This window comes from Thamnophis sirtalis, unplaced genomic scaffold (genome assembly GCF_051295495.1).
Source record: "Thamnophis sirtalis isolate CommonGarterSnake01/CBP01778 unplaced genomic scaffold, rThaSir2_p1.2 scaffold_11, whole genome shotgun sequence".
NCBI lineage: Eukaryota > Metazoa > Chordata > Lepidosauria > Squamata > Natricidae > Thamnophis > Thamnophis sirtalis.
In genome coordinates, this window is record NW_028261391.1 from 7,544,087 (window position 1) to 7,570,028 (window position 25,942).

The window sequence follows — 25,942 nt, forward strand, 5'->3', positions numbered from 1 at the left end:
GCCAACTTGAATATCCGACCCACGTCATCGTCTTCCAAGTTCAAGCAGAGTTCAGCCCCTATATTTGATATAAGCTAAAAAATAATAATTTGTATCGGTGCTGATAAATAGAAGGGGAGCTGAAGGCAATATAATGGAGGTAGAGAATCTGGGGAGTTCATGTTTGAATTGTGTAGTTGTTGATGCTCTTCGAGGTTGTGGCTGCTTCCTTGCAGGTGTTTCATCACACAAACTGGGTAGCAGCATCAGGGAATATACAACTGATGTCTGAAGGAAAGGCCAAGGGTCTTTCCGAAAATAAAAATAAAAGTGAGTGAGCAAATAATATTTCCTCTTGCCAAGGTTGATGGTCCTAAACTGCGAGCTTATTCTGAAGTAGCAATAAAGGATAAATATTTGTGGCTCGGGGTTGAAATGAGGAGTCCTTGGTGCTCTCTGAGATTTGTTTTTTTTGGGGGGGGGGGCGGGGGGGTTGTAGACGTTTCATTACCCAACTCGATAACATTATCAGTCCCACTAGCATTGATGATGCTATCTAGCTTGGGTATGAAACGCATGCAAGAAAACAACCAAGGTTAGAAATCACACCCTTGTTCTGAAATACCGTATTTTTCGGAGTATAAAACGCACCTCCCCCCCCCAAAAAAAAGAGGGTGAAAATCTGGTGAATACAGCATGTTTGGGCTCCCAAAACCCCACCCCCTTCACAAAAATGAACATGCAGAGGGTTTGGGAGGCTTGTAGAGTGCTCCTGGGGCCCGAGGAGGCCAAAAACGAGTGAAAAACGGGCTGATTTTGCTTCCCCTCCCAAAGCCTATGCATGCCCTGTTGTTGTTTGTTTTTTTTTTTTGCAAAAAAACCGGGCTTGTTTTCGTGAAAAATGGGCCGTTTTTACTCGCTTTTGCCCCTCCCCAGCCCCAGGAGCACTTTCCAAGGTTTTCACAAAAAAACGAGGCGTGCAGAGGATTTGGGATGCCTGCAGAGTACAAAAACTTTTTTTTTATTATTATTACCTCTTCAAAATTTGGTGCGTCTTATACTCCAGTGGGTCTTATAGTCCGAAAAATACGGTGATTGCAAATGGTTGGGTAGAAAAAACAATCCATTCCCATCCAATAGTTTGGCTGCACTCTTATTATTTTGGATACCCCATTTGTATCTGGGCAACTCAAGGTTTCTGGGGATGCAAAGTATGCATTTTAATTCGAGCTGGCCAAGCAGATGGCTGGAAAAGGAACCTTTAAAGCGCTCTTCTCTCTCTCCACAAAATGTCAAAAGACGACAGATCCTAAAAATGTTGAACACTGGCATCTCTTTGCCAACCTCAAAGAAAGCCTTGTCATGCCTCCCACCACCACCCCGAATGAATGGATCGTAAACATCTTCGGGGCAGGCCACCTGAACGGTTGTTCTGCCAACATTGCCAACGCGTGGCAAAGGTCAAGTCAAACGTCTACCCCGAATCCTTGTGTATGGTTTGCCAACTGCACAGTGGCAGATACGACAGCGTTCCTGAGGGTCAACGCCATTGTCCAGAGGATCACTGGTTGCCCTCTCCCCTCTTTGGAAGAGATTTATAGCTCCCACTGCCTTAAGAAAGTTCAAAACATCCTTAAAGATCCATCTCATCCTGGACACCCCTTTTTTTTTTAATATTACCATCTGGCAGCCGGTACAGGACAATAAAAACGAGAAGTGGGCTGGAAAACAGCTTCTATCCCAAGAGCAACAACTAGATTGAATTCTACGGTATAGTGCAGAGGTCCTCAAACTTTTTAAACAGGGGCCAACTCACGGACCCCCCAGACTGTTGGGCGTGGAGCAGATCAGCTGGGTGGTCTGCCGAAAGGGCCCATTTTGTACCGCGGAAAACCCCAAATTAGCCAAAAATTTGGGCACCATGGCACTCAGATTCTGCCTTGAAAATGCTTCCTTTGCAAAGTGGCCCCATTCCCGGAGGACCAAATCATTCCGGTACAAGTAGCGCTCAACTAACATTCGTTTAGTAATCTTTTGAAGTTACAACAGCCCTTAAAAAAATGACTCAGGACCATTTTTTCCACACTTACGACCGTTGCAGCATGGTCGCCTGATCAAAATTTGGACGCTTGACACAGACTCACATTTATGACAGTTGCAATGTCCGGGGTGGGGTGGGGTGGGGTGATTCCCTTTTGCGATCTTCTGGCTAGGGAAGTTAATGGGAAGCCCGATTCGCTTAACAACCACGTTAGTCCTCACTTTGCAACCATTAGTTTAGTGGCCATTTGAAGATACGACGGCACTGAAAAAAAAGTGAGTTAGGGCTGTTTTTCCACACTTACTACCGCTGCAGCGTCCCATAGTCACGTGATCAAAATTCAGATGCTTGGCAACAAGCTCACATTTATGACGGTGGCAGTGTCCCGGGTTCATGTGGTCACCTTTTGCGACCTTCTGACAAGCAGAGTCAATGGAGAAGTCGGATTCACTTAACAACTGTGTTATTAACTTAACAACTGCAGTGATTCACTTAACCACAGTGGCAAGAAAAGGCCGGAAAACGGGGCAAAAATTCACTTAAGAAATATCCCTCTTATCGACAGAAAATTTGGGATCAACTGAAATTGTTCGGTCGAGAACTACCTGTCATCCATATTAATATTAAAATTCAGATGCTTGGCAACTGGCTCATATTTAGGAGGGTTTCAGTGTTCCGGGGTCACACGATCCCATTTTGCGACCTTCTGACTAGCAAAGTCAATGGGAAGCCAGGTTTTACTTAAGATCCAGGTGCGAAACTTAAAAACCGCAGCGACTCCCTTAAAAACTGCGACAGGAAATATCATAAAATGGGGCAAGACTCACTTAACAAGCTTCTTGCTTACCAATGTTAACTTTGGCCTTAATTGCGGTGGCAAGTCAAGCATTACCTATACAGAGTAAAGGTTCCCCTCGCACATATCTTCTAGTCGTTCCTGACTCTAGGGGGCGGTGCTCTTCTTCGTTTCAAAGCCGAAGAGCCAGCCCTGTCCGAAGACTCTCCGTGATCATGTGGCCGGCATGACTAATGCCAAAGGCGCACGGAACGCTGTTACCTTCCCACCAAAGGTGTTCCTATTTTTCTACTTGCATTTTTACCTGGCTTTTGAACTGCTAGGTTGGCGGAAGCTGGGACAAGTCACGGGAGCTCACTCCGTTACGCGGCGCTAGGGATTCGAACCGCCCAACTGCCGACCTTTCTGATTGTCAAGCTCAGCGTCTTAGCCCCTGAGCCACCCTAATATCTACACAGTATATGTGATATGGGGGATATATCACCTATGCATAGATGGCATTAAACCTGTCAATCGCCCTATGCTGCTCCCTTCAAAAAGTGCTCCAGCTGCCATCTTGCGCTCATCCCACAGCCGCACTGGGGATTGCGCATGGAATCCAGGACGGCTTTCTGAATCAAACCGACCCCCCTCCCCACTGCCTCCCGTGGCAGCTGCGTAAATCCTCACAGCCCCCAGAGCGTCTGGGTTGTGTGTGCGAGGCCTTCCGCCCCTGGCAAGCCACAATTGGCGAGGAGAAATTTGTACGGATTATTTTCCCCCCCTCATTTCTCTTCTTTCGCTATGTGGGAGATGCGGGAGGCTGAAAGAGCCACCCGTGGCTTCTCTCCTCCCCACCCCTCCAAACCCCCCCCACCCCCAGCTTCTGTCTCCCAACACATCTAGGGCCCGGGCGAGAAACCCCACAGGCCAGTTCTGTTCCTGGCGTCTCAGCTTGCAAGATTGGAGAGTCAGGTTCCTGCTTCCTAGTCTCTTTTACTGACCCGTGGCTCTCCGGCTCGACCTCTCCACTACCTCGGCTCATCAATCACAGACTTACCCCTGCTCTGTGGGGGGAGACGGGGCGGAGGGCGGGGGCAACCCCACTACCTCATTCTTGCAGGCTTGGAGCCTCCCATCTGTCTCGGCAGCCACAGCTTCATTGCAAGCCAGCCAAGGAGGCAGCTCACAATTCCAACTCTGCTACCCCCCCTTTTTTTTTACACAATGCAAGTTGCTGCAGAAAGATTGCTGCAGAGGTGTGTGTGTGTGTGTGTGTGTGTGTGTGTGTGTGTGTGTTTGGGGGGGGTGGCTCCCATAAAACCCCACCTAGCATCTCCTTCCTATGCAAACTTTCCCCTTCGCAACAACTCCCAATGTTTTGCCTCATGGATTCAACCTGGGCAGGTGGAATTAAACACCACTGTTTTGTGGTTTTCCCTTTTGTGTTGGTGTGTGTTGTGTGTGTGTGGGGGGTCTTCCTCCTGGGTTTTCAGGTCCGGATCCAAATGGATTCAACTCAAGCATTGGTTTTGCTCTCCCCACTCCCTCCTCCTACCAGTATGATATGATGGTGGCTCGGTGGCTAAGACACTGAGCTTGTCGATCAGAAAGGCCCGGCAGTTTGGCAGTTCGAATCCCTAGCACAGGCCTCCTGTGTGAGCAGGGGGTTGGACTAGATGGAACCTCCAAGGTACCTTCCAACTCTGTTCCTGTTTAAAGTTTTCTCCTCTCCGGTCAACTTTTTTTTTCATTTCGTAGACAAAAAAGTGCTGCGGCTCGGAAAACATTTGATGGTTCTTGCAGCCACTGGCTTTGTAAAAAGGGACAACTAAATTCCACAAGGGTGTGTGTGTGTGTGTGTGTGTGTGTGTTGTTAGCTCCAACAAGCATTTTGCGTCCTTGCTTAACGATACAACAAGATGGTCACTGCAAGACACAACATGCGGCAACAAAGTTGAGCACGGCGAAATTAAAAAAAAAAAATCCAGTCCCGAGAAAATACAACGCTCAGGGTTTTTTCCCTTGTGTGTGTGTGAAAATTATTTAGCTGGTGGTCACAGACACGGCCTCTTCAGCACTGATATTCTCCCTTCGTCTCTGGTTCCCCACAATATATAGAGATACTCGCTCTCCCCACATTTCTTCAAATTTGTTTTTAAGGAAAGCACTGAAATAAACCGACTGCAGAAAAGGTTCCCAGGCTGATTAGCATTAACAGGTTATTCGTGTTAATGATTTTCATTGCTGTTGAGATTGGGCAGTGGGGACAAAGTTACTTCTAATTTGCATTTCTGTTTTGGGGAGGAGGGAAGGTGGTGCTTTAAATTGTATGCAATTCTTTAAAAGGCTGTATTTAATGATTCATGAATATTTTTTGCTGGGCACCACAGTAAGAGGGGGGGGGGGGCGGCGGAATAACAATTATTTGTATGCATCCCCAGAGATTCAGTTTAAAGGTTCGCTTAGTTTGGAGAAAGTTCAACGAATGCAATGGGATTTATTTCTGAGATAGCATGCAGAGGGCAGCATCGTTAAGAAAAGTAAGGCCAAAATGAGAACAACTGTTATTTTTCCCCCCTAATGTAAAGTCCAAAGAGACTCTGATATTTTCATCCAGTTCCCATTTTTAAACAATATGTGAATTGGAATGTGCTTATATACCAACTTTTTTTTTTCTTAATTTTGAGCTGTGGTTCAGAAAGAAAGAAGAAGAAAGAAAGAAAGAAAGAAAGAAAGAAAGAAAGAAAGAAAGAAAGAAAGAAAGAAAGAAAGAAAGAAAGAAAGAAAGAAAGAAAGAAAGAAAGAAAGAAAGAAAGAAAGAAAGAAATTCTAGTTTCTCAAACACTTGACTCAATCATAAAATAGGAAGAAGATGGAAAGGAAGAAGGAAAGAAAAGAAAAGAAAGAAAAAAAGAAAAAGAAAGAAAAAGAAAGAAAAAAAAGAAAAAGAAAAGAAAAAGAAAGAAAAAAAGAAAAGAAAGAAAAAAAAGAAAAAGAAAGAAAAAGAAAGAAAGAAAGAAAAAGAAGAAATTCTAGTTTCTCAAATACTTGATTGAGTCATAAAAAAGGAAGGAAGGAAGGAAGGAAGGAAGGAAGGAAGGAAGATGGAAAGGAGGAAGGAAAAAAGAAAGAAAGAAAGACACACAGAGAGAGAGAGAGAAAGAAAGAAAGAAAGAAAGAAAGAAAGAATGAATTCTAGTTTCTCAAACACTTGATTCAATCATAAAATAGGAAGGAAGATGGAAAGGAAGAAGGAAAGAAAGAAAAAGAAAGAAAAAAGAAAAAGAAAGAAAAAGAAAGGAAAAGAAAGAAAAGAAAGAAAAAGAAAGAAAAAGAAAGAAAAGAAAGAAAGAAGAAAAAGAAAGAAATTCTAGTTTCTCAATACTTGATTGAGTCATAAAAAAGGAAGGAAGGAAGGAAGGAAGGAAGATGGAAAGGAGGAAGGAAAAAGAAAGAAAGAAAGAAAGAAAGACACAGAGAGAGAGAGAAAGAAAGAAAGAAAGAAAGAATTCTAGTTTCCTCAAACACTTGACTCAATCATAAAATAGGAAGGAAGATGGAAAGGAAGAAGGAAAGAAAGAAAAAGAAAGGAAAAAGGAAAAAGAAAGAAAAAGAAAGAAAAAGAAAAAGAAAGAAAGAAAAAGAAAGAAAAAGAAAGAAAAAGAAAGAAAAAGAAAGAAAAAGAAAGAAAAAGAAAGAAATTCTAGTTTCTCAAATACTTGATTGAGTCATAAAAAAGGAAGGAAGGAAGGAAGGAAGGAAGGAAGGAAGGAAGGAAGGAAGGAAGATGGAAAGGAAAAAAGAAAGAAAGAAAAAGAAAGACACTCTAGTTTCTCAAACACTTGACTCAGTCATAAAATGGGAAGGGAGGGAGGAATCTTTAGAGAAAAGATAAAATTGCAATCTTACAAGAATGAATGCAAACACCCCAGAATATTTGAGGGACTCTCCCTTGAAGAATTGCTTCTAATAAAAGATTGCATATCAACATAAGAAAAGTATGCAAGAAGGCATACAAAAAATAATCTCCCCCACCCAGATTGTAACATGGAAAAGAGAAAAGTTCGTATATTTGGACAAGAAGCCAATCTGAATTGAAATAGATAGATTTGCCCATACAGAAGGAACTAAGCTTGAACTGGCACAACTCTATGGCAAGAATACCTCGCCAATGCATTTGCCTACAGCTCCCATCGTCCTTTGCCATGGTCTCACAAGCTGCTGGGACCCAAAGTCTAAAGATGGGGAAGGATGCTTTAAAATGTGAGGAAGCAATGGAGACATTCTGATGACTTTTAGTGGCTGTTTTGCCCAGTAGGTTGTGGTTGAATTTCTTTAGGGAAGAAGATCCTGGTTGAACTGACCAGTAATAGAGGTGGCATTCAGCAGGTTCTAACCAGTTCTGGAGAACCGGTAGTGGAAATTTTGAGTAGTTTGGAAAACCAGTAAATACGGTACCACCTCTGACTGGCCGCGCCAATGGTGAGTGGCAGGTGGTATGCCCCGGTTCGGGTATACCGGAGCCTGCCCGGAGCACTGGGTACCGTTCTGGAACGGTGCTCCGGAGAGCCCACTCACCCACCCACGGTCCTTACCATGAACCCACCACTGGGCCGCGCCCCATCTATTCTCTGCCTCCCAAGTCCCAGCTGATCAGGAGGGAATGGGGATTTTGCAGTATCCTTCCCCTGCCACGCCCACAAAGCCACGCCCACAGAACAGGTAGTAACAAAAATTGAATCCCACCACTGCAGTAGACCTGTTCTTAATATTCTTCTGTAGTATTTTCCTATCTTAGAGCCGAGGTGGCGCAGTGGTTAGGGTGCAGTACTGCAGGCTACTTCAGCTGACTGCAGTTCTGCAGTTCGGCTGTTCAAATCTCACCGGCTCAGGGTTGACTCAGCCTTCCATCCTTCCGAGGTGGGTAAAATGAGGACCCGGATTGTTGGGGGCAATATATGCTGACTCTGTAAACCGCTTAGAGAGGGCTGAAAGCCCTATGAAGTGGTATATAAGTCTAACTGCTATATTAGAATGTGCAGAAATGAATAGGTTAACACTTGCAATTTAAGAGAAGGAGCAAACAGGATATTATAGCATATGGGAACTATTCCACCGAAGGTTAGGGAACAAGCATGAAAGTTAGAAATGAAAGCAGATTAGTGAAAAATAGAAAATATATTAATAGAATTAAATAATTCAAGAGGAAGATTGTTATAGTATCAGATATGTTATGTATATCAGTGTTAAAGCCATGAGCAGATAAATAATGAGTATGGTTGTAAATTCTAAATGTAATTGCACAAGATATTTGTACCCCGGCGACACACTGTTTAATGGAAGATGGATTGTTTGTATTAAAATAAAATATATATATATTCCTCTGTAGAAATGACTACTCATTCATGTGCCATCCAGGCAAGCCTTTAGCGAAGTTATCTCCAAGTTTTCTCCTTTCTAAAGAAAGGAGAAAGAGATAGTAAAATCCTTCTCTTGAAAGATAAAAAGCCGCCAATGGAAAAAGGGACTTACTCCAGATAGTATTCACAGAAGGAATGTGCTGGGAAAGCAAATAAATTCCCTCTTCCAGGGGTCTTTTTCGAATCTCCTCTATAGGATGGTTAGAGGTCAAAATAAAATCCAGGCGACAAGCTACTTCGATGCCCAATTCGTGGCACACGGGCAGCCTCTAACTCTCTGAAAGAGATGGCAAAGAAGGCTTCTCTGAAATAGAATGGGCTTGGGTCCGAACCAACATTTACCCAAAATGAAGGAAAAGTATGCTAACCAAAGAGGGGAAGGCGAAAGAGGAGGAGGAGGAGAAGGTTTGGTTAGCATACTGTTCCTTCATTTTGGGTAAATGCTGGTTGGGACCCAAGCCCATTCCGTGACCCGACAAATGCGCGCTCGACTAAAGCGCAGTGACGAAACCGCGGCAACAAAACCGCGACATCATCAACGCGCCCACAACAGCGTGCCGACAACAGCGCGCCGACAGAAGCGCGATTTAAGTTAAGGTAAAGGTTAGGTTCAGGGTTAATTTTAGGGTTAGGTTCAGGGTTAGGTTTAGGGTTAGGGTTAGGGTTAGGTTTACAACAATTAATTGTTTAAAAACAATTTTGTTGTATACATGATGTGCAAGGACAATAAAGACTGATTTGCCATTCTTTTGGAGATGTGGGTGGCTGCCCATGTACCATGTTCCCCTGAAAATAAGACAGGGTCTTATTCCCCCCCCCCCCGGAATAAGCAGTTGGCCTTATTTCCAGGGTTAGTCTTATTATTTGTGAGATACAGGAGGCCCCTTAACCTCGGCCCGCGGATCAGCTGATCCAGAGAGGGCCAGATGTTCTGTCTCTGTTTCTGGCACACTCTTGACAGCCCTAGCATCGCTGGGCCTGCTGCTCTTTTTGCGGCCGCCACTAAGAGAAGGCATGATAGCTAGGGATTGCAGGAGCAGCCTCCGCAAGACTGTTCCACGTGAATGGCAGGGGCATGGGGCATACCTCACCCTTCCCCCCCCAGGAAATGGCGGGGACCGGCTGCGCATGCGTTTAAATATTTTTGGGGGGTGGCTTATTTTAGCGCATGCGCTCAAAAGCCTGTTTGGGCTTATTATCCAGGGAGGGCTTATTTTTTGGGAAAACGGGGTAATTGGTATCGAAGTAACTGTTGCCTGGTTTATTTTGACCTGTAATCATCCTATGGACCCTCCTCAAGGATTGAAAAAGGCCACTGGAATAAGGAGTTTACTTTCCTCTTCCAATAACGTGTTTCCCCCAAATATAAGACAGGGTCTTATTTTCTTTTGACCCCCGCAATAAGCGCTTGGCCTTATTTCCAGAGAGTTATTATTATTTTTGAGGTGCAGGAATTGGCGAGCGTGGTCACCTCATGGCTGCTGCTGTGTTGCAATATTTTTGGGGAGGGCTTATTTTTGAGGGAGGGTTTATTTTAGTGCATGCGCTCAAAAGCCCGATTGGGCTTATTATCCAGGGAGGGCTTATTTTTTGGGGGGGAAACAGGGTACACTCTTCTGTGAATGAGAAGGAGGAGGGGAAGGAAGGATCTGAGGGTGGAAAGGGAGAAGACCGTGCCAGGCACCTTCGTCAGAACGGCTCTCCCCACAGACAGAGTGACTCTGCAAGTTGGCAAGTCCACAGATTGCAAAACCATTTTTGCCAAGCCTTTCCTCCTGTCTTGCGCCCGGGGCAGTTACCCAAATCTCCGTGCGGCTCTCAGTTCACTTCCTCCCAACGTGCGAACACTAAACCCATCTGGAACTGTTTAAAGCTAAATATCCTTTCCCTCCAACCCCCCTCAGACCAAACTCGGATTCTTCCGAAGTTAAAACAGGCAGGGAGTGCCAGGCTGGGCTGCCGTTCCTTCTCGCTCACTTGCTCGCTCCTCTTTCTCTTCCCCCTCTTTATTTTCAGTTTAATTTCTGGGGGGGACGGGAATCAATCGGCTTCTGGCAATTGGTCAAGCGCTGCACATTTTTCTCATTAATCAAAGGGGCGCTCAGGTTCCACGTTGCCGCCGTGGGCAGCCCAGAACGGCACACCGGCACCTCGGCTGCTTCAGCCAAGGAATCCCTGAAGGGGGCTTTTGTGGGGTGGACAACTGGAGATGAGAAAGAGAGAGAGAGAAACTGAGAGAAAGAGGGAGAGAATTGAGAGAGAGAGAGAGAGAGAGGTGGAGGGAGATTGAGAGGGAGAACTGAGAGACTGAGAAAGAGAAAATGAGAGTTTGAGAGACACAGAGACTGAAAAAAGAAAGAGAGAAATTGGGAGATTGAGAAATTGAGAGAGATTGGGATAGAGAAATTAGGAGATTGGGGTAGAGAGAGAGATTGAGAGAAAGGGAGATTGAGAGAGAAAGAAAGAGAAATTGTGAGATAGATAGATGATAGATAGATAGATAGATAGATAGATAGATAGATAGATAGATAGATAGATAGATAGATAGACAGACAGACAGACAGACAGACAAGACATTTTTCATTGTCATCATGCTAGCAAAGCTTTATCCATCAGTGATAAATCAGTGATATTGAGTGATTGAGAAATTGAGAGAGAAATTGAGAGAGAAATTGAGAGATTGGGATATATATATATACAACAATACAATAGCAGAGTTGGAAGGGACCTTGGAGGTCTTCTAGTCCAACCCCCTGCCTAGGCAGGAAACCCTATACCATTTCAGACAAATAGCTATCCAACATCTTCTTAAAGACTTCCAGTGTTGGGGCATTCACAACTTCTGGAGGCAATTTCTGTTCCACTGATTAATTGTTCTAACTGTCAGGAAATTTCTCCTCAGTTCTAAGTTGCTTCTCTCCTTGATTAATTTCCACCCATTGCTTCTTGTTCTACCCTCAGGTGCTTTGGAGAATAGTTTGACTCCCTCTTCTTTGTGGCAACCCCTGAGATATTGAAACATTGCTATCATGTCTCCCCTAGTCCTTCTTTTCATTAAACTAGACATACCCAGTTCCTGCAACCTTCCTCATATGTTTTAGTCTCCAGTCCCCTAATCCTCTTGGTTGCTCTTCTCTCCACTCTTTCTAAGTCTCTACATCTTTTCTACATTGTGGCAACCAAAACTGAATGCAGTATTCCATGTGTGGCCTTACCAAGGCATTATAAAGTGGTATTAACACTTCACAGGATCTTGATTCTATCCCTCTGTTTATGCAGCCTAGAACTGTGTTAGCTTTTTTTGGCAGCTGCTGCACACTGCTGGCTCCTATTTAAATGGTTGTCCACTAGGACTCCAAGATCCCTCTCACAGTTACTACTATTGAGCAAGGTATTGTACCTGTGCATTTCGTTTTTGTTGCCTAAATATAGAACCTGACTCTTTTCACCATTGAATTTCATTTTATTAGATAGTGCCCAATGTTCAAGTTTGTCAAGATCCTTCTGTATCTTGAGCCTGCCTTCTGGAGTGTTGGCTATTCCTGCCAGCTTGGTGTCATCTGCAAATTTCATTAGTTCCCCATTTATTCCTTCATCCAAATCATTGATGAAGATTTTGAAGAGTACTGGGCCCAAAACAGAGCCTTGGGGTTCTCCACTGCATACTTCCCTCCATGAAGATGCAGTTCCATTGAGGACTACACGTTGAGTATGGTTGGTCAGCCAGTTACAAATCCATCTGGTGGTGATGCTGTCTAACCCACATTCTTCTACTTTATCTAGTAGTAGGTTATGGTCTACCTTATCAAACGCCTTTCTGAAGTCCAAGTAAACTATATCGACGGCATTCCTCTAGTCCACTAATTTTGTCACATTATCAAAGAATGCAATAAGATTAGTCTGGCATGATCTGTATATAATTAGAGAGAGAGATTGAGAGAAAGGGAGATTGAGAGAGAAAGAGATTAAGAGAGAAAGAAGAGATTGAGAAAGGGAGAGAAATTGAGAGACAGTGAGAGAGAAAAATTGACAGATGGGGTAGAGAGAGAGACTGGGAGAAAGAGAGAGACTGAAAAAGAGAAATTGTGAGATTGAGAAATTGAGAGAGAGAAATTGAGAGATTGCGGTTGAGAGAGAGAGATTGAGAGAAAGGGAGATTGAGAGAGAAAGAGAAAAATTCAGAGAGATTGAGAGAGAGAGAAATTGAGAGATTGAGAAATTGAGAGAGAGAAAGAAATTGAGAGATTGAGATATAGATAGATAGATGGATGATAGATAGATAGATAGATAATAGAGAGAGAGAGAGAGAGAGAGAGGGAGATTAAGAGATTGAGAGATAGATAGATAGATAGATAGATAGATAGATAGATAGATAATAGATAGATAGATAGATAGATAGATAGATAGATAGATAGATAGATAGATAGATAGATAGATAGGGAGAGAAGGGGAGATTGAGAAAGAGGGATTGAGAGAGAAAGAGAGAGATTGAGAGAGAGAAATTGACAGATTGGGGTAGAGAGAGAGTGGGAGAAAGCGAGATGAGAGAGAAAGAGAGAGATTGAGAAAGAGAGAGAAAGAGAGAGATTGGGATATGTGTTTGTGTGTGGATAGAGAGAGAGAGGAGAGAAAGGGAGATTGAGAAAGAGAGAAATTGAGAGAGACAGAGAGAGATTGAGAGTAGAGAGAGAGAGATTGGGAGAAAGAGAGATTGAGAGAGAAAAGAGAGAGATTTGAGAAAGAGAGAGAAATTGAGAGATACAGACAGACAGACCACGGCCAAGGAGGGCTCGCTTCCCTCCTCCTTTTATCCAGCATGGATTTCATTTGCAAAAGTAGCCAGAGCAAATGCTATTGCAGCTGCTGCCAAGCGAGCCATATCGCACAAAAAGAGGCGGCTTTGGGCCCATGACTGACAGGTTTCACCCCCCCCTCCACCCCCCACTCACCCAATATCCCTGAAGCTGGTAAAGGGAGAAGCGACTCAGAAGTATCAAAGTTTCTCCCAAGTTCTGGGATGAATCTGTGCGACCTCCCCATCGACTGAAATCCTGCCAAAACACATGTCCGTGTTGCTGACCAGAAGCCAGTTCTCAGCTCCGCACGTCTCCTGGCTTCACATTCCAAGGTTGGGAGAATTAGGGAACAGGTGTTTGGAAGCTGGTCTGCTCTTAGGAACAGGAACATGGGGGGGGGGCACACTCACACCCACCCACCCACCCACCCGATACCGGTGCAAAAGCACCCCACAAAATTTATTTGGCACAATGGAAAAAGTGCATCCAAGAGTATTCGGACGTTGGAAACAGACCTATAACAATACAGTGAGTCCTCTCTTAGCGACTGCCTCATTTAGCGATTGTTTGGAGTGTTTGAGAAAGTAACTGGAGGATGACCTCTCCTCGCCTTTAAAACTTTCGCAGGCTTGTAAAGTCAAGGAGAAAAGGGACGCAGTGCTCAGTGGCTAAGACGCCGAACCTGTCAATCAGAAAGGTCGGCAGTTCAGCAGTTTGAATCCCCAGCGCCACGTAACGGAGTGAGCTCCCGTGACTTGTCCCAGCTTCTGCTAACCTAGCAGTTCAAAAGCAAGTAAAAAATGCAAGTAGAAAAATAGGAACCACCTTTGGTGGGAAGTGAACAATGTTCCGTGCGCCTTTGGCGTTGAGTCATGCCGGCCACATGACCACGGAGACGTCTTCGGACAGCGCTGGATCTTCGGCTTGAAACGGAGATGAGCACCGCCCCCTAGAGTCGGGAACGACTAGCACATATGTGCAAGGAGAACCTTACGTTTTTAAAGTCAAGGAAAGCTGAAGGGCTGCGATATCGCCGGCAGAGTTTCGGTTGGACTCAGCGGCCGCTTCGGTTAAAGACGGTTGCTGCTGGTTGCAAAATGTGGACACTATACATTTAGAAAGTGGGAAACGTACAGTACAGGTGGTTCTCGGACTCGCCACCACAGTGGAGCCCCCAAATCTCTGCTAAGTGAGAAAGTTATTAAGCGAATCACTACCGCTGTTTAGACAGTAGCATGGTTATTAAGTGGATCCGCTTTTCCCTTTGATTTTGTTCCGCAGAAGGTCGCAAAAGGGGATCCTCACCTAACCCTGGGACATTGCAACTGTTGTAAATATGAATCAGTGTGCCAGGCGTGACCCGGGGGGACGCTGCAATGGTTGTGTGAAAAGCACTCATAAGTCACGTTTTTTTTTCAGGGCCGTTTTATACTTTGAACAGTCATTAATTAATGGTTGTAAGTAGAGGACAACCTGCCCACTGATTCCTAGACATGGGGTTTCAATTTCCACTGAAAGCCCTTAATGGTGCCTCCACCATCAACGCATGCATGAAGTCCAGCTGTTCACGAAGGGCCTGGCAAGGCGGAAGATGCCAAGAGTGTTAAGAAATATACGGAGCTCTAAGAAACGTCAAACTGGCAAATTGGCACGTACGGCTTCTCCTGTTTTCAAAGTATTGCTCAGCAGAACTGGAATTGGGGCCAGCTACTCTCCCTTTGCTCTTTCTCACAATCTCGGGGCAAAATACAGCGATGTGCTCTTCGGTTGTGCTACTAGTTACCCACCAAAAATAAATAAATAACCCCAGATGCCTCTTGCTATGTATAATTCACCTACAAGTAATCCTCAACTTATAACTATTTGCTTAACGCAGTGTTTCTCAACCTTGGCGACTTTAAGTCCTGTGGACTTCAACTCCCGAATCCCCCAGCCAGCATAGCTGGCTGGGGGATTCTGGGAGTTGAAGTCCACAGGACTTAAAGTCGCCAAGGTTGAGAAACACTGGCTTAACGATTACACCGTTTTTTGGAAAAACCGATTTTCTCCTGTCCTTGAAGTTACAATCAAAGTACCGCTCTGCAGTCACATGTTTGCAATTCCGCAGCTTAGAAACCGGCTCGCATTTATGGCCGGCTCGCATTTATGACCGGCTCCAGCATCCTGACGTCACACAATTGCGATTTGTGACTTTCCCCAAATGGTTTCCAACAAACGATTCACCTAACGATCACCTGGTTCGTTTTAACAATCGTGGTATAAAAATGGTTACAGCATCAGGTCCACTTATGTGATTTACTCACTTAATGACCGCCTTGTTTAGTGAACACAATTCCGGCCCCAATTGCGTTCTTATATCGGGGATTATCTGTACAAGGTTTTTTTTTCCTATCGATAAAAACTCATCACTGCTAATTACAACCAGACGCACAGCCCGTGTGGAATACGAAGTAATTGTAGCAGAATTATTTATAATACCAGAGAACAATTGTTCTATTTTCTATCCCGTGTTTCTCTCCCACTTCTTGATCAACATGAAATAAAGCCCTGTAAGACATTCCATGATGTTTTGCAGAGCTACGCTGTTGTTAAGAAAATCCAAATATTTTTGCCAAACAAGGCCGCCCCCACCAATCCCTTTAATGCCGGAGCCAAATTCGGCATAAAGGCCTTGAGTGGCAAAATGAATTCAACTGACTGAAGTGTTCTGGGCAAGCAAGTGAACCTGTAAATGCAGTGGAGTCCAACCTTGATAACTTTAAGACCTGTGGACTTCAACTCCCAGAATTCCCCAGCCAAGCCTGGGGAATCCTGGTAGTTGAAGTGCCACATTTCTTAAAGTTGCTACGGGTAGACATCCCTGTTGCAATGGATAAACCAAAGCACCATATGTTTGCTCCATAAGACGCTCCGGACCATAAGCAATAGCAATAGCAGTAGACTTATATACCGCTTCATAGGCCTTTCAGGCCTCTCTAAGCGGTTTACAGAGAGTCAGCATATTGCCCCCAACAATCTGGGTCCTCATTTTACCCACCTCGGAAGGATGGAAGGCTGAGTCAACCCTGAGCCGGTGAGATTTGAACCGCTGACCTGCTGATCTAGCAGTAGCCTGCAGTGCTGCATTTAACCACTGCGCCACCTTGCCTCTATAAGACGCATATTAGCTTTAGAGGAGAAAAGCAAGAAAAAAAATCTGCTTCTGCCTCCCAGCATCCATCAGTATTCATCTGCCTAGCATCCTTGCAGAAAACAGCAAACAGCCTGGTTAGCTTCAGCACGTTATCACAGCCTGATTCAGCACGAGCAGCTGATTGGCGGTTGGATCAGCCTCCTGGAATACCGCCCATCAGCTGTTCCAGGCCTGGGAGGGATCAGCTATTGCTGCCTATCACCACCACTGCCACGCAGTGGCACTGATCCACAGTGACAGTGATGATAGGTGGTGCCGTTCGGCAGCGGCGATCCCTGCCGCTTGCAACAGCTGATCGGTGGTGTTCAACCATTCCACCTGGAGCGGGCTGAAGGGCCGATTGGCAGCAGAGATCCCTGCCGCTTGCAACAGCTGATCGGTGGTGTTCAACCATTCCGCCTGGAGCGGGCTGAAGTGCTGATCGGCAGTGGCGATCCCTGCCGCTTGCAACAGCTGATTGGCGGTATTCAACCATTCCGCCTGGAGCGGGCTGAAAACAGGGCATGCAGAGGCCAAAAATGGGGTGCAGGGAGGCTGAACACGGGGTGCGCGGAAGCCAGAAATGGGGCGCATCAAGGCCAAAAATGGAACGTGTGGAGGCCAAAAAGGGGCACGTGGAGGCCATAAATGGGTCACGCAGATGCTGAAAATGGGGCGCGTGCAGGCAAAAAAAAAACCAGGACGTGCGGAAGCCGAAAACGGCCAGCGGGTGGGCGGGGCTTCAGCAATACTCACTCCACAAGAGGCCCAGACATTTCCACTTTGGGGAGACAAAAAAAGTGTGTCTTATGGAGCAAAAAAAAAAATACGGTGAGCCAATGGTCAACTTGAACTTGATCTCGGCCAGCCCCAGTTTTCTCATTAAAGAAAATTGTCTGGCCAAATAAGCACCTGCTCTCCGTTCCCTCCTGCTTTGGCACCAAGTGCCGGAGACGCTTAATCCGGACAAACCAGTTTGAGTCGGCAGAGCAGGCCAAGCTGCAATTCATAAAAAAAAATAAAAAAATAACAATAAAGGAAAACAAGACGCACAAAGCCAAATGCACCATGATTCAGGCAGGTTTCTGGGGGATGTCTAATTAAGAACTCCACAGGGCCCAACCGTCAGCAACAAGAGACCCAGAGGAAAAAGAGGGGAAAAAGGCAGCTCCTTGGCTTCCACAACCCCCCCCCAAAAATTCGGCAACGTGTCCCCCTCCACCTTGGTTGCAAGCTCGTAACCAAACAACCACAATACAAGCCACGAAAGCAACTGGAGAGAATTGCTCCGAGCCGAATGGCTCTAAGCGAAGGCAAACAGGCTCAACCGTTTGGTATTTCAGCATTGAAAGGAAGAGACAAATTTTGCCAAGTAGACCAAAGCAGAATTGGCTGGGCGCGGAAAGACAGCCCAGAAAATAAGACAATGTGAACTGAAATGCCAAGATCCTTGGAAACGTTCATTTGCCCCCCGTCCCCGATTAGTTGCCACGTTTCTGGGCTCAAAGGTTTACCCTTTTTTCCCCTCCCATAAGTCTGGACCAGTTTGCAAGGAGTAGGAGGCCGAATGAGGCCGGCTGAATCTCCTCCTGTTCTTGGACCGGGTTTTACTCAGCCTTATCCTAAAGGATCAACAAAACAGCAGGACTATCACATCCCCGTTGCGAGAGGAGACAGTTCAGTGAACTGTAATTAAGAGGAAAGCAAACTTCTCTGCATCGAGGGAAAATAACAAGAGCATATGCTAAGAATAATTTAAGGAGGGGAATGGTTGAAAAGAATACAATTACGGCATGGTTCGGCATCGAACACGCACACCAATACAGGCATTAGAATATAAATCCATCGGTTTGCTGTCGTGGCCGCAGATCGTAGCAACAAGGCAGAGCATAAACTAAGAATAAAACTGGTTAACGGGGGGGTTCGGAAACACGAGGGGAAAAAAATACAGAAAAGGTACGCAGAAGTAGGAATACCGTTGTGAGCTTCAAACTTTCTACATTTCAAGGAAAGCAAGTCAGTTTTGGCAAGCCACTGAAGTTGGTTCAGTTGTTTAGAATCTGACGCGGAAAAGGTTTTGTGTATCCGACAATTTTCCGCACCCCACATTGTGGGATTTCACCATCGACAGGCAGAAGAAGACAGAAGATACAATATCGTTTTGTGGTCTAACTCTACAACACCTTGGCCATACATTATGCTTAAATGTGCTCAATACAGTTCAATAAAACAGAGAGGAATGCAGAAGCTTTGTCAAACTGCAGTGTGGAATCTGAACCAAATTCCTTGTTCTTTTCCAACGCAAGAAAAAAAAATTTGGTGGGGGGAATTCATGACCCTACCCCCTTTTTATTCAGCCTTTATGCAATCTTGGCTTTGCATTCGGCCCATTTTTACCACCAGCCGTGCCCTATTTTTGATCTCCAGTGCAGATTTCAATTTCCCACATTATCCACAAATAAGGGCCGAGCAGGAGGGGAAAACCCCATCCTTTGACCCACTCCTTAAGCCCTCTGTAAGGTGGTTACAGCGTTTGAAGAAGCATTTCCACGGCGTAAAGTGACACCACTGAGTTGGCGCACAACTCGAAATATATATTTTTTTAAAATTCCTAGAGCCCCAAATACTTTTCCTAACTTCGCACCAAAGGGTGACCCACCCACCCCCCAAGATACTGGTAGCACCCTTGCCGACGAATGCATTTTATTAAAAAAAGCATAAGATTTCGTGAGCTGTAACTCACAACATTTTTAACTGTTATTTATTTATTTTTTCTTTTCTGTGCTGGTTTCTCATGGGCGTTCGTTGACTTTACGGCTGTTTCCCCACCCAGAGTCCCTCGTCTGAGATGGGTGGCTATGCAAATTGAATAAAGAAATACACAGGCAAATAAAATAAAACTCTCTTCGACAGATACGTGTCGTGGCCACGCCGATGCGGAGTTTAAATTGGGATGAGCGTGGAAAGGGGGCGAGGTGGTAATTATGCCGCGAATCTTACATGTCTGGACAGATGACAAGACTCTCATCAATTAAAGATTATTAATATACATGTCAGAACCATGCCGGATGGCTAAATTGGTTTTGTCCCAAATTCTTCCGGCAAGCCACACCAACTTGCAGGAGAAGGATTTCAATTGAATTTGCAACGTCTCTGCTGCTCTCTGAGTTTGGTGGTTTGGTTGCAGACCACCTCATTTCACTGATAGTGTTACCTAGTTGGGTAATGAAATGCCTGCAACCACCAGGCTCAGAGATTACCAAAGATTCCATTATGCCAACTTTACAAGCGAGGGCAGCAAGCTAGGCCAGACAAAAGAGACAAACATTTCTCTTGAAACACAGAGGAAGATTTAAAAAAAATAAAAAACCCAGCCTCGTCTGCCCCTTGCCAAAATCCATATTCCTTTTTGGCATTGCCAAAAGCTACCTTAGTGGACAATCTGGGGCCACTGACCTCAGAAGTAAAGGACAAAGGTGTTTGAAGAAACTGCCCCCCCCCCTTCCAACCGCTCTTCGAAAGCCATGGAAAGCGCGATCTGGTTTCCGCTAAATTAAACCATGCAGAGGCATCCTTCGAATTTATATACCCTGCTGCCATCAATCAACTCTTGGTGGCCATCATATTGTTTCCAACTTAGAGGCTAGAATTTCTGGAATGGAAGGGGAGGACTGGGGCAGGAGCTCAGGAAGCAGCAAGAAAAGAGGCGCTTGGCGCTTGGGAAGTCCAGAGCTCCCTCCGTCTGCCGCCCGTCGATGACCACGGAGGTTGGGCCCAGTTAGAAAAACTTGATCTTTAGGGACCAGAGTTAGCCAGCTCTTTGGGCATAGAAAACCAACTATTGCTCCTCGGCAAAACTTTCCTTCTCTAGCCAGGCGAGATGCTGCAGAGCCGAAGGGGAAAACACAATGTGGCTTCAGATAGATCCAACACGCTTATGCTGGAATTTGCAGGAAATCCTCTCTTTTTCCCCCCCCTTCCAGCATCACCAACCTCTCCTGCAACCCTTAGGGATAAAAACTGGGTACTTTCTCCCCCAACCTGCCATTTTCTCTTCTCCTGCACTGATTTGCAGAGAGAGAGACAGAGACAGAGAGAGAGACAGATAGAGACAGAGACAGAGAGACAGAGAGACAGAGAGACAGAGAGATACACAGAGAGAGACAGAGACAGAGAGACAGAGAGAGACAGAGAGAGACAGATACACACACAGAGAGAGAGAGAGAGAGAGAGATACAGATACACACAGAAAGAGACAGAGACAGAGAGACAGAGACAGAGAGACAGAGAGATACAGATACACAGAGAGACAGAGAGAGACAGAGAAACAGAGACAGAGAGACAGAGATACAGATACAGAGAGACAGAGAGAGACAGAGAGAGACAGAGAGACAGAGACAGAGAGACAGAGATACAGATACACAGAGAGACAGAGAGATACAGATACACAGAGAGACAGAGAGAGACAGAGACAAAGAGACAGATACAGAGAGAGAGGAAAAAAAACAGACACACACACACACACACACACACACACACACAAATACCACCTTATATTGCAGGCAACCCACAGCAGAACACACACACACACACACACACACACCTGTGCAAAAGTATCTGCAAGCAGTTGGGGTTTTTTGGTAGAGAGGAAGGGGAGAAAGAGCCAGCTAAGGCTAAAAACATGGGTATACATAGACTGCCCCCCCCCCCCCGCCAGCCAGCAACCAAAAAAACTCCCAACTTTTGCAGAACCTGGGGAAGAAGATAACAAACAAGCTGTAGACTGGCTGCTTTCGGCAAGCCAAATTGGACAGGCCACAGACACTCAGGTTAAAATCCCCGGGGTGCTAAGCAGCTGCCCCTTATGTGGAACATGCGTGCGTGGATTGACTCCTGGCACTCGACATCAGGCGCTTTGCTAAATTCCCCATTCACAGTGCTGCAGTCCTGCTGCCCGCTTTGCATCTTCCTTCCTCGATTTTACTCCGCTCTGTCGCCCGGCCCGTCCGTCCTAAAAAAAACCCACCTCTAAAATGGCCAACGTTAAGGAGGGAAAGATGCCAGCCCGGCCCGCTCGAGAGCGCCTGACTGATAAATCACAGCATATGCAGGGCGCACGCTATTAATCAATTCGCAGAGTCCAGCTGGTCGACAAACTGGAGGGAGGAAGAGGGAGGGAAAACCACGGACAGGTTAAGAAGCCAGCACTTTTGTGCACGAAGCACGTCGGAGTTCACGCACAAACCTCCAGTTATTCAATCAGAGCTGGAGTTTGTTAGCAGCGGTTCGGAAGACGGGCCGGGAAAAAAACAAAACACGAGGGTCTGAATTTTTCAGCCCCTTCTTCTCTCTCGCAGGCTGAACAAAGCTCTGATGGAAATCGTGCCTCTAATCCCTTATCCTGGTTAACAGGTTAGAAAGTTGGGTATTAACAGGGTTTTCTGCCCCCCTTATTCTGTCCAAGCCCAGCACCCAGAAAATCAAGCACCCTCTGCATTGAAGCCATCGGCTACGGGATGAAGGTTACTCCAACCAGGGGAGGATTTAAAAAGTGGATGGAGCCCTCTGAAGAACCAGGGAAAGCCACAACCCACCTCAGTTACAGTCCTGTAATGTGGACCTCTTGAAATTTTGCCTTTTTGGATATGATGAGCTGCAAATACGCTTAATTGGCAGGGCCAAGATTCTCCAGTGTTACAAGCAGGAAAGTTCTGATATATAAATATCACATGGTCCTTAAGGGATGAACAGGCCCAACGAAGATACTAGCAAAACATTCATCAGAATGGGGATCTATGTCCCACCCATGATTTTTCTACCACGGCTGTTTAATTTCCAGAAAGGAAGTTAGTTGACCTCTAACAGATTTCTCTAGTTTTCTTTCCCCTTTTTCTTGGAAATCACCAGTTCTAATAAAGCATAAAGGAAAGGAAAGAAAAAAAGCTCTCCTTCTACCTCTCCATCTGTTCTCTGTCTGCCAACAAAGAGATGACTGGAGCCAACTCAAGCCAACGAAAATCAAACTTTTAAGGCAGCATCAAACAGGAAAGCGTGTGTATGGTGGGGGGGAAGACATCTGATGGACGCTTTGAAGATTTTAAGGAAAACAACCAACGCTCCACGGCCAGGTTTTAAAAGATGCTTTCAAAGAAGGGGGAAATGTTTGATATACTTCAGAACATTCCAGGGGGGAAAAAAACCCCACTTTAAAGCTGCAGATTAGGAGTGGCGATGTGAGAAATTAAGGCGCTTAAGAGAGAACCGGGGTAAACCTGTCACAAAAAAAAAAATCAAGTTATGGGACTGTTTAGTATAAAACATTTCAGAACTTCTGGATCTGTTCTGCTTGACCACACTGAGAAGTGTATTTTTGATTCTGGTTCTTCCCCCTGAGACAAAATGGGAAAAGTCCCCAAACGCCCAAGACCATGTTTGAACCCAGAATTTTCCAGCTGTAACTAAAACAGGCCAATTTGAGCAAGCCTCTCCTTGCACCAGACTAACAAACAAGTCTTCCCAAGTCCTTGAAAAAACAACCTGCGAGAAATTAAACAACATATTTTTGAGGCCTTCAGGATCAAGCGGAGGAAAGAAAAAGAAAGAAACAGATGATCGACTACAGAGTTCCCTAACGTGAGATGGGCAACTTATAAATGTGATTACATTTGTATGTATGTATGTATGTATGTATGTATGTATGTATGTATGTATGTATGTATCAGCGGTACACAAACCAGTCCTACAATGGAAAACAAGCTATGAGCTTTTAAAGAAAGCTTCTCTGAGTTATTTCAATTTAAAACTGGAATGGGCTGAAGCCATGGCACGGAACCACAACACTGGGACTGACTTGGTGAGAAAGAAAGGCTTTCTTTTCTTAATCAAGGTTTCTTCAATAAGCCACCATTGATTAGGCTCATTGGGGTAAGTTAACTCAAACCAAGCGCATTTTCGCTTAGCGGGGTCTCCAGTGACAAGGAAAACTTTGATTTCTCCAGCAACCGACCCACTTTTGCAGAACTTCCAACTTTCACTGAGACCCCTTATTTCCACCGCCACCACCACCCCCTATACACAGAATTGGGAATCTCCACATTCACCACCTGTAATTTAAAAGCAAAGAGAGTTTCTGGAGGCATCCGCCACTTGTTTTTTACCAATTTAAAAGTGGATAAATTCGGATTGCGGATTGCCTCCTGCAATAGGCGGAAACAAGGAATTTTATCTGTGCCGACAAGCACATAACTCGGGTTTGGCTGGGCTCACGCCTTCTTTGCTCTGCCTTACCACGCTGGTTTTTCTTTTCTTTTTTTTCTGAACCTGGGGAAATTGGGCCAAGCAAAACTAGAGGGACAGGCTGTTGTGTGAATACAGCGAACACGCAAAATGAACATGGTCTTCATCTGCCCAGAGCTAAGATTGTTCCCCAAGGATTTCAAACTGAGGTTGAAGACTTATGAGCTGGTTCTCACTCAATTTATCCGCCCAACCTCCCCCAATCCTTTGAAAGGAGGAGCGCTTTTCGGGAAAAGAAATCTCATCCAAAGAGTTTCAGAAAAATCTAAAGAACCGAAGATAAAACGGAGCCTCCAAGCCAGGCAAGCCAAGATATGGTTACTCCAATATCCAGAGAGAACTACTTTATTGGCCTCGGTTAGACAATCTGGGTTTGGGTCGGCGGGTGGGGGGGAATAAAGGCTCCAGAATGGGGTGAGAAGCCTGCATTTCCAAGGCCGGCCAACCCCCTTCGCAGAACAGCTCCGATTTCTGTGCAAAAGAGGTCGTGTCGATCAGGAAGGCGAAGGAAGACACGCGTGTCTTGGGGGGGGGGGCTCTCCCCCCCACCAAAAAAAAGGATTGACAGACTGCCGTTCGTTCCCCAAACCGTCTCCCACGCCATAACCCCATTCCCGGCGTCTCCAAAAGCGGCTGGATAGATCCAGAGACAGGCGCCGCCAATCCCCTCCCCGAGACCGGCGGGGCTCACCTTCCAAAGCGCGGCAGCCCCCCGGCAGGACCACCATCAGCAGCAGCGGCGGCAACAGCAGCAGGAGCAGCGTCTCCCGGTGCAGCAACCGGGGCGCCCCCGGGCGGGCCGCAGCCATCGCGGGGCCGGAGCCCGGCGGCGGGGCGGCTGCAGGATCCTGAGTCCGGAGGAGGTTGGCTCGGCGGCGTCAAAGGCAAGGATCCGGCGGGATCTCCCTTCCCCAAAGTCCGCTTCAAGCTCCCGCGATTCAACTCCTCCGGGGCGCGGGGAAAGCGGGCAAGCTCGTCCGTCCAAAACGCTGCGGTCCTATCCCCGTCGTCCGAACCCGGCGCGCGAAGATGCCTCGCGAGTCCCGGCGGCCCACGGACCCCCGTCTCGTAACTCCCCCCGACCTGGCCGCCCGCTCGGATCCTCCTCAAGATCCGCTCCAAGGAAGCGACAGGTCCAGCTGTGCCGGCTGGAATCCCAAGCGTTTCGGCGGCGATCGAGTTCGGGGGCCGAACCAGCCGCTGGCTCCGCTCAATTCCCCCCCCGGGAGCGGCCAGCCGTCCCGGACGCCGGGCTGCCAAAGGAGCGCTGCGATCGTCTCGACGGGATCCCCTACGGCGGTGTATCCAGGGGGCGATCCGGGGCGTTCCAGTTTTCCGAATCCTCGGGTTGATTCGGTGCAAGGCAACTTCCGAACTTTCGGCCCGGCTTGTTTCGAGCGGCCGGGGCTCCTTCTCTTCTTTTACCCGGGGTGCATAGACTTCGGAGGCTCGGTGCACCAGCGAGAGCAGCCAAACCCGCTCCGCGATGCTCCACCCGCGGTTCACGCTCTCGCTCTGAGCGCTCCGGCTCAGCCTCCGCGGCTGAGACCCAAGGGGCGTGGCTTCAGCTGTCTATCACCTGCCGGGCCTCTCCCCTTAGCAACCCCACACCCGCTGGCGGCTAGCAAGAAGGGTTGAGGGGCCCGCCCTTAGCAACCGCCAAGCTTCCCGCCGATTGGATCCAAGGCGCTCCTCAGAAAAGGAGAGGGAGGGGGGAGAGCTCGGGGCGAAGAGAAAGATGAATGAAAAGGGGCGGGGGCTGGCGGACCAATCAATGGCGCAGGAGCCCGCCTGTCGTCCGTTTCCATTGGCCGAGCGTCGTTGCGGTACCGCGAGGGGAGCGCGCCACCTAGTGGCCGCGAGCGGAAGACACGGGTTTGCAATAGGAGTGCTTTCTACACGCTCCGTTTTCGTTCACACGGGCGTTGAAAAGGGAAAGGGGGGAAGGAGAGCAGCCGAGCATCGGTAAAACCGGATGCTCCGGGTATTTTTACCCCGGAGTAAGAGAAAATCACGGCGTGGCAACGTTCCCAGATCTTCCCTGCCTAACAACCAGATGCCTTGCAGATGTCTCTGGATGTCTCTGGACCCTGCGAGTCCTCCACATCTGGAAAGCATCAGCTGGCTGGGATGGGTGGGTGGGATGCCGAACCGAATTAAAGAGTGTGTAGATAGACGACGATGAAAGCTATCGCCCGGATCAAGTCGAAACCGTCTCGGTTCCCGATTCCAACGCTTCCTCCGACGCTGCGAGATGACAGGGGGAAGAGGGGCTTGTGGAAGTGTCGCGTATATTTCTTTTAGGGTAGGTTGCAAACGGATCTCCCCGGCAAGCTAGAAACTTCAACTGCTCTGCTCTTCCGCACCTTTGCGATCTTTGGCGCTGGAACTGGGGAGAGCTGGGCGAGAAACCCAGATCTCTCCCTCCCCCACTCCCACCCCCGTTTTCTTCCAGTTTTT

At 46.7% G+C, this 25,942-nt stretch overlaps 1 protein-coding gene across 2 annotated transcripts in view; it reads right to left on the reverse strand.

The window, feature by feature from the left end:
- The window catches only part of EPHB3 (EPH receptor B3), a 155,647-nt gene extending 130,657 nt beyond the window's left edge, over positions 1-24,990 (reverse strand). For both annotated transcript variants that reach the window (XM_087725155.1, XM_087725154.1), the window contains exon 1: positions 24,174-24,990. In XM_087725155.1, coding sequence (XP_087581281.1) covers positions 24,174-24,291 — 118 coding nt within the window. In that variant the 5' untranslated portion in view covers positions 24,292-24,990. The remainder of the gene's footprint in view (positions 1-24,173) is intronic.
- Positions 24,991-25,942: the final 952 nt, after the last annotated feature.